Source organism: Maniola hyperantus, chromosome Z, assembly GCF_902806685.2.
Source record: "Maniola hyperantus chromosome Z, iAphHyp1.2, whole genome shotgun sequence".
Lineage (NCBI taxonomy): Eukaryota > Metazoa > Arthropoda > Insecta > Lepidoptera > Nymphalidae > Maniola > Maniola hyperantus.
The window spans coordinates 7174089-7183376 of NC_048564.1; the positions used below are offsets into that span (position 1 = coordinate 7174089).

Consider the following 9288-nt stretch of genomic DNA (forward strand, 5'->3'; position numbering starts at 1 on the left):
TCTTCTGACCTCTAAAGTTATTCAATAACATACCTACCGTATGTTATTGAATAACTTTAGAGGTCCCCCGAATCGACGACGGCTTGGATTAAAATATTACTACTTAAGGGCCCATGCTATGCATATTGTTGTTTTACTTTTTAGAGGGTTTTGTCGGGGTTTTTTTTTTTAATTTTTAATTTAATTTTTTTACATGACGTATAAAATCAAGTTGCTTCAAAAACAGGTCAGCAATCGCAGGTCTAGCGTGCAAGCATTTAGAGGTCAGAAATGTTCTAAAGATAAAATTATAACCACCACTATGTATTGGTGTATTGTTTATGGTAAATATCAAACGGATTAATCATTGATTATTTTTGTAATGAAGAATTGATTTTATGAAAATAAATTGATTCCTGATTCTGATGGGTCCTAATAAGGGTAAGGAAGCCATAGGTCATGAGAACTACTGGAGGAAATCCATAGAACAAGCACGATTAGATGATGAATCGTGGAAAGTGAAAGTAGTTCTTATAGAAGCAGCGGGCAGTGATCAGGATCGCATTTATTTAGAAAAGTTTGAAACTTATGCAACAGAAGAGAGGAGATTTGTAATTAAAAATATTTGTAAAACTGAAACGATATTCATGGTTAATCAGTTAGGTGGTGAAAAAAAAGTAAAAGATGATAATCTGCGAGTATTTGAAGAAGGTCAAATTTATCTCAAAGAAAAGAAAGATATTCCTCCTGACTTATTAGCACTTATTATTAAACATCTAATTATAAAAATGAAAGTTGAATACCTGTACATTATGCAAGAAAAATTAAAAGTGAGAGAAGGAATGAAAAGAGAATCGGCAACAATGATTGACATAGCGGAAGTAAGAGGAACCGTAAATGTGAAACCAGACCCTCCAGAACCACCACCACCTCAAAAAGGTAAAAAAGGAGAAGTAGGAGCTGCTACAGCACAAGTCGAGGATGAGAATAAAAAATATAGTACACTACTAAGAGTAAGAGGTGAGGAATGGAGGGATAAAGTTTACATCGATGACTATCCGACAGATGGCCCCAATTTATACGTCACCATCACTGGCTTTGTGGAACCAAATTTAGCTGGATGTCTTGTAAAAATTGGAATACCCTTAACAGCTGTGGTTCAAATTCGTATCGATTCTGCAACAACCACAGTACCATCCAATTTGATTCCAGCTACTAAAAGGGGACAAAACCAAATGGAATTACTTGCAGAAATGTCACTTAAATTTTGGGAAGATTTGCAAATGCTGCGGCTGAATAAAGATACCGCAGATATTTTTAAAAACACGTCCTTTGTTGTTTTTTCACCTCCGTATTGGAACACTGATAATTTATCAGGTATTCCGGAAAAGATATACGATGAAATATGTTTCTTAATGTATGACCTTCAAGACCTTAGCCGGCAACATATTCATTATTTAGAAAATATGGATATAAGTAATATACCTGAAGAATATAAGGATAATCGCTATTTACGTAGGTACTTTAAACGTATAGATAGGGTACCTATTGAATCAGTAACTAACTACTTAGTTCTAGACAGTATTCTTCATACTATATCGGAAAGTCAACACTTTGATGAAAAAAGTAGAACATCATCTTCGTCAACGGCAATGAGTTTAAATCCAATCCAAATTCCAACTATGAAAGTGGAAGATAAACTTCAACAGTCTGAAGCTCTTGTTAGCCAAATTATAAACGAACTTTGTCAAATCGATTCTCGCAAAAAGCATTATCGTTTTACCTACGGGGATGAGTATGAAAATCATAAAAATCCAATTATTATAAAATATGGCGATTTTTGCAAATATAGCACATTTCATCTTGGTAATATAAATTTAGACAATATTGTCTGGAATATGTTGTCGGGTATGCCTATCAATAAAATATGGATCAATAGAAATAAACCTACGGACGAAATAGAGGCAAAAGTAAATTTTCACGTAAATGTACTGCTTTCATGTTTCGATCGAACTGATGTTGAAACTGCAGAGTTAAATAGATTAATTCATATTTTGGCTTGTCGAAAAATTTATAATAATAGAAGCTCATTAAAGAAGGATCACTTACAACCTTCAACAGTATCAGAATTTAAAAAAAAATATTTAAAAAGAAGTGTTTTAGCCGAACCTCTATCCAAGTCTACGTACAAATGTGTAAGTTCTACCTCCCCTTCTTTCCCGTCACTCGTAAAAAGTGAGGAATCATATAGATCTTTTGATGAAGAAGATGAAATCTCCCAAATTAAATTTCTTTTTGATTGTCCTGATATAAGTGAATTAGTATCGGCCGCTGAAATTGCGATTGAAACCCCAATTAGTCACTTGATTGATGATTTTGAGTATTTTGAAGATTTTACTGGCATACGTGCTTCTCAAATAATTCTAGATGCTTTTAACCAATTTAATTGCGTTGATTATAAGTATTGCAAAGTAACAGATTGTTTTGTAATGATGTTTTACAATAATCATGATAATGATGGGATAGCTAGAGAAGAATGGCGATGTCATCTTCCAACACCTTTATGTTTACAAGACTTCTTTGACTTTATATTAGAAGAGCATTACGATTGGATTACAGAAGAAGAAAAAATCTACGATAAAAAAGTTATAATAAGATGCCAATCAGAATACAAAGATCTCAAAGGTCAATTGGGCTCTAAAGCTTGTTTAGCTGGTACCGATGTAGAAATGGAATTGCTAATAGATGGTTCCTTAAAATATGAAGAAATGGCAAACCTCGAAATAACTAGCACTGAAAATTCAGGAATTAGAACATTTACATCAAAAAAAACATCTCCAATTTCAGCTGATACAAATACCAAAAGTACCAAAAAAACAAAACCACCTGCCACTGCTACTTCTAAATTAATTATTTCTGGAGACTTAAAATCACAACCTCCTAAGAAGCCATTCTCTGGTTACGATTTAGGTGACAGAAGAGTTGAAGTTTTTGGAAAAGATTGTAGCTATTTCTCCAAGGATGGCTCTCGAATTTTCAGTTTTTATTCTTTAATAATTCCAATGAATTTGGAATATGTAATATTGAACATAGTCCCAGGTAATGGACAAATCGAGTTTTGGATGCATAAAGCTATTGGGGAGTCTATTACATCTGAAATCATTGACACGTGCGAGTCATTTCGAATCAAAAGTAAAGATCAAGTGATTATGTATGTAAAAAAGCAAACTTACCAAAATCTTATGCCCTTAGCCCATAGTTCTTCAGGAAACGGTAAGCATAAAGACAAAGATAGTTCGGCAAAATCCCCATCACATGATGAAAGTTTTCTATTACCACAAGTATTTGAAAGCGTGTCATACCATTCTCTATATGTTACGTGGCCTAATGGTCACATAACTGAGAGTATTTATGAAGATAATTCACCTAATCTCTCGCACATAAAACAATATTATATTTCTCCTCTATCGAACATCGATGAAGAAATGAGGTGTGTAAGTTTGAATGGAGAAGTTATTATTTTTAAAAGAAATGGTGACATAAATATATTGCAACCAAATGCTGTTTGTATCACTATAACTAAGTGTAGAAAAGAAATTATTACTGATGAAGTTTTGGAAGATATTTCTAGTGTTGCTGGTTCTCAAAAAGGTAAAAAAGGCAAAGAAAAGGGAAAAGGAAAGGATAAACTTAACAAAGCCTCTTTCAAATCATCTAAGCACGGTTTGGCTGAAGGTGAAAGAGAAATTGGTTCAAACGCAACAGAATACAAGTTAGTCATAGAAGAATTTGAAACAATTGAAACAAATGGCTTAAGACAAAAATGCATTAACGATGAATATATCGATGTAGAAAAATTACTCATTAAGACCGCAACAGATTATTGTCTCGGGGAAATATTTTCTAAACGCATGGATGGAACTACTGTTTTATTAAATAAGGATGGAGTACAAATAGTAACTTTCCCGAATAAAACAAGAATTTTGACTTGGTTTAAAATTGATGATGAAGAAATCTTTCCTGAATGGACTAAGGAAGAAATAGAATATCTTTCTATATTTGCCTTCGATATAGATACGGAAGCAATGAAATCTAAAGGGTCTATATCACAAAAAAGTATTCCATATAAAAACAGTAATAGTGAAACTAGTGTAGGATCCGGTAAAATAAGATCTGAACAAATAGATAACGAAGAACAACGGACGGATGGCTATATTTATATACATGTTATTTACACCATTGAACATCCTAATTTCACGACGATAACGATTGATAAATCTAAAGAAACAATAGCTATTGAATCACCTAATAAGACGTGTGTGACCTTTGACATGGAAAATAATTATGAATTCTTACTAGACAGTTTGACTTCTGCAAAGTTTAATGGAAAAAATTTAAACATTAATTATGAAGCTTGCGCCGAGTGTAAGTCTTTTACGACATGTGAAGTCAAAATCAAATCTGAACTAAGCAGTGTAACTGGAATTCAACGGGATTGGTTACAGATGAAAGATTCTTTTAACAAAAAATTAACAGTAAACGAAGAAGGTAACATTAACATAATGAATGACAATATCTTTGATCAAATAATCAACAACAGTGAAATCTCAATTAATTCAGAAGAAGTAATACCTAATTATATGGAACAAAACCAAAATGAAAATAATTTAGAGAGCTGTACTACAACACACGGTAAATGCAACCAAATGTATGAGGCAAAATCCCTGAAATTTTTTATCGTTGCACGGTAACTTTGATTTTATTAATAACTTTGCAATTAAGTACATATTTAGTACTACTTTCTTGTCTTGCATCTGAAATTAATTTAAGTAAAAATATTCCATTTAGGGACTTAACATGCTCGGAATTGGTACATCGGGATATTATTGAACAATATAAGCAAGCTTGTCGTTGGCAACCGTGGTGTTCCATTAATCAATACTATACATTCGGAGACCACCGCACCCTTTGGTCGATCCTTAGTCCTGTGCATCTGAATGAATCAGAGGTAAAATATTAGGTATAGTAAATTGTCATACAATAAAACTCAATTATTAAGCAGTATTAGAATCAAAACGCGCTGCCGCGTCGCGCACTGCAGCCTAAGTGCGTTTGGACCTTTAAATTTATCGTCCTTGACATTCCAGGCGTCGCGAGTCGCTAGTGTCAAACGCACGTGCACTATGTCGATTCTTTCAAACAAGTGATTTACGCGCGTTTTTTGGTGTTTCGTAATAACCAAACCCTAACATATTTTTTTTGGAATCTTAGACGACTGAACGAATGTTACTTTTAACGATAGATAATTGCTTTTACGCATTCGGTAAAGGGTCACAACGTGTTAGCTCTGTTTTTGCATTGTATTCATAAATACCCCTCCGTGATAATTCAGGTTTTCATATATAACATATTATCGTTATAGTAAATGAGATCTGGGGCAGTTCCAAAATACAAAAGCAGTAAAAGATCAGTTTAGTGAAACTACTAGCAAATGTGATGATATTTATCTCAGGTGTAAAGACGATAGAAAAAGAAACGTAAACGGTCGGTCAGAGTGCGATAAAAACGAATTAAAATAAAATTTGGAAATGCCCCAAGACAGATCGCAACTACTCCAATTCCAGGAAAAACTATTTTACCCAATTTTTTAAATGCCAAAATTAACAACAACTATCTGAGTACAATAGATACCTACTTATGAGATCTCATACTTATTAGGTATAATGCTTCGCAAAATATCTTTCAGTAGGTACGTAAAGAGAAGTAAATCATAAATGGACCTAAATAGAAAATTTTATTTACTTAGTATATTTTTTATTGTAAGTTTTGTATAATTAACCGAAATAATGACTTTAGATCATCTCATATAAATAGGTACCTATCGGAATTACCCCAATACACCGTAGATAAAATAATATGTCCTAACCCAAGTATATTTATACGGCAGAAATGGCTGATGGATTCTAAACTATCTGATAAACCCAAGAATTTGACTTACAAGGATTTAAAAAAGGATTCCGGTAAAGGTTTCTACCCTTGGATGCGCCCTTATAAACGTTTTCAACCCAAACCAATGAAACCTGATAATGTTTTGCCAGAGAGACTACCAAGAGCTTTTGTATTGCGGTTCGTTTCCCAAGTTACTTATTTTTAACTGACTTTAAAAAAAGAGGAGGTTCTCGATTCGACTGTATGTTTTTTTTTGGAGTCGATGCCAATGTGGAGTCGCAAAACACTATGAAGAGTTTACAAAAAAAATTAAATTGTGGTCGTGAACTAATAATTAATATTTTCAACTTTCGAAGTGAGATAACTATATCAAGTGGGGTATCATATGAAAGGTCTTTACCTGTACATTCTAAACAGATTTTTATTTATTTTTATGCATCATAGTTTTTGAGTTATCGTTCAAAATGTCCAAAAATTCGACTGTAGTACGGAACCCTCATTTCGCGAGCGTGACTCGCACTTTTTTTAAGATTTACCTACCTACTTACAGTACGCGGTCAAAAGTAATGTACATCGGCCTTTAGAATGACATTTCGGCTTTGTAGAGCGTTGTCTTTGTCTCTGTCACTCATACCTATATGACGTTTTGTCGGTCTCAACGACAGGGACAACGCTCTAAAAATTTGCTGTCTCCTTCTTAAGGTCGATTACTTTTGACCGCGTTCTGTAGTACATATCAATTTTGGTTCAAGAAATTAAATTTAACAGCACTCTGGAACAGCAATGGGGAGATACTCAAAGAGAAGGGCTAAAAGGAGCCAAGGAACTTTTGAATGCAATATTTCGCTACCGGCATCTCATGGAATCTAACAGTGATAATATTTTACATGAGCCCATCCACGATTTGAGGCCAGAAGACGAAAGAAAGACAGACGAGATAGTGCAGGCTCTTGCTCATAGGTAAGAGGACTGGTAACAAGACCATATTATTGCGTCGTAACGTGCATGGCAGTGGCGCGCACAGGGTTTGAAGCCAGGGTAGGCATGAGTTAGGTGAGAACCTGTTTACTGGCTGGTCATAATGAAAAATATGCATTGAGCCATTACAACTGGGGTAAGCAGTGCATTTATGCCTTTATGAACTGCACGCCACTGTGCCGTACCTACTCCTAGCACAAGCTTGACGCTTAGTTGGAGAGGAAAGGGGGAATATTAGTCATTTAACATGGCTAATATGGCTAATAAAAAAAAGACCCATAACACTAAGTAACTAGTCGCGGCGACTCAGTCGCCGGCGACCGTGACAATTAGTAAACAAATGGATTTTTTTTAAATAGGGTATATTCAGAACTCAAGAATCGCCTGGCAGAAGATGTCCAGACCAGGGCGAAACCAAACATTACCACCTCTCCTAGTCCGTTACCAGAAGATTTATCCTTGGACGGAGAAATGGAAGAAGGTAGAGCTTGTACCTACATAATATTATAAGTATCTAACTCTCCACTATGCCCTGAGTCACTAACGCAAAAAACAGGCGAATTAAGTAGTCCGCCTGCCGCCACCAATCTTGCTGCGACTAAAACAAAAGCCTTAATGCCAATCCAGGCAGGTTTTTTGGAGTCGTGCGAACATAAAAGAAAACTTAAAATACGTGTGTTGCTCGCCCGACTTTGGTATAGGTAAGATGTTAGATGTTACTTTACTTGGCACACTACGTCCAGAAACAACAATTACTTATTTTTTACTTTGTAGTGACTTTTAAAGTCAGATTTTCAAAGAATTTTAGATATACACCTACCTACCTAAGTAGATAAGTCCTACAACAAGCTTGGGACAAATCTAGCGGCGCGGCGCTTTTCCTTTGTGGAAGCCGGAAGGGGAAGTGGAATTTGGAATAACTAATTTTGATTTCGTATGACTTAGACACCGCCGAATCGCTGATGTTGGACGAGGCTCAAACGGATCTGGTGAAGGAAGTAGAGTCGGCTGCACACATGAGTGCCAACTTGACACAGTACTGGAGGCGACGCGCCGAGGAGTCGAAGGAGAAACAATTTTATCAGTTAGTTTCTATTTTCTTAACATTTTTAGGTAAGTAAGTATAAGTACATTTATAATGTATACGAAGTTGGAACTTCGTCAACCGTGCAATTTCTTGGTGCTAATATTTTGAAGAATGGGGGTGGTAGAGCCACTTAGTCCAATCTTCATTCGCGGGCAACCACCCGCGCCCGTTCAAAAGCTTTCCGACACCCATGATTCCTACGGGAGTATAGATAAAGAACGGGCATTAAGCTTCGATCTGGAGAACTAGACAATGCAGCTGTTTCGTGGGCCGGGTTTCATCAAATCATCGGTTGCATGGGTATTGAAAATAGATCATAATATTATAAACTAGCTGATGCCCACGACTTCGTTCTCGTGGATTTAGGTTTTAAAAATCCCGTGGGAACTCTTTGATTTTCCGGGATAAAAAGTAGCCTATGTCAGTCTCCAGGTCTTAAACTATACCCATGCAAAAAATCACGTCGATCCGTTGCTCCTTGGCGACGTGATTGAAGGACAAATCAACAAACCAACAAACAAACACACTTTCGCATTTATAATGGGGTAGTGATTCCATGTAATTTCAATCAGTATCTCTATAGGTACCTACATACCTAGATTGTATGCACTAAAACTGTGTCTTTTTAAAGATACCTTCTGCGGGAGGGAAGCGTGCCACCGTACTTTAAGAATATTCTCGGTGGAGCAATCTGGTGGGAGATAGACAAGACAGCGGATGATGCTGTAACAAAAGCAGAGCGGAGGAAAATGAAGTGTGTTTGTTATGATGAAGACTAGGTCAAGAGCTTAATATTAACTGGCTTATATTTGATTCTGACTATAACTAGATCTTCAGACATCCAGGCATAGCTAGGTAAAGACACAGAATATATTATAAACTAGATGATGCCCGCGACTTCATCCGCGTGGATTTAGGTTTTTTGAAAATCCCGTGGGAATTTTTTAATTTTCTGAGATAAAAAGTAGCCTATGTCCTTCCCCGGGATACAAACTATCTCTGTACCAAATTTCGTCAAAATGACAGACATACCTACTTTCGCATTTATAATATTAGTATGGATTAGTAGACATATACGACTACGCCACGTGATCAAATCAACGGACAGCGTTTCTTGTAGTACTTACTTAGGTACCTACCTTACTGCGTTTATATAATAATAATAATAATAATAGTTTTTTATTTTCAGGCATAAAACAACCCATATACACATTTACAAATTACAATAAAATAAAATAAAATTAACACTATAAAACATACACATACCTTACGACTAACTGAAATGGTTAAAAAAC

At 35.4% G+C, this 9288-nt stretch overlaps 1 protein-coding gene across 1 annotated transcript; it reads left to right on the forward strand.

Moving 5' to 3' along the window:
• Window positions 1–391: 391 nt before the first annotated feature.
• On the forward strand, window positions 392–8775 carry LOC117995819 (sperm-associated antigen 17-like). Its single transcript, XM_034983838.1, has 7 exons — window positions 392–4726; window positions 4828–4987; window positions 5927–6105; window positions 6697–6888; window positions 7266–7387; window positions 7852–7990; window positions 8625–8775. The coding sequence occupies exons 1-7, from the start codon at window positions 405–407 to the stop codon at window positions 8770–8772; spliced, it is 5262 nt and encodes a 1753-aa protein (XP_034839729.1). The 5' UTR covers window positions 392–404; the 3' UTR covers window positions 8773–8775.
• The last annotated feature ends 513 nt before the right edge of the window (window positions 8776–9288 follow it).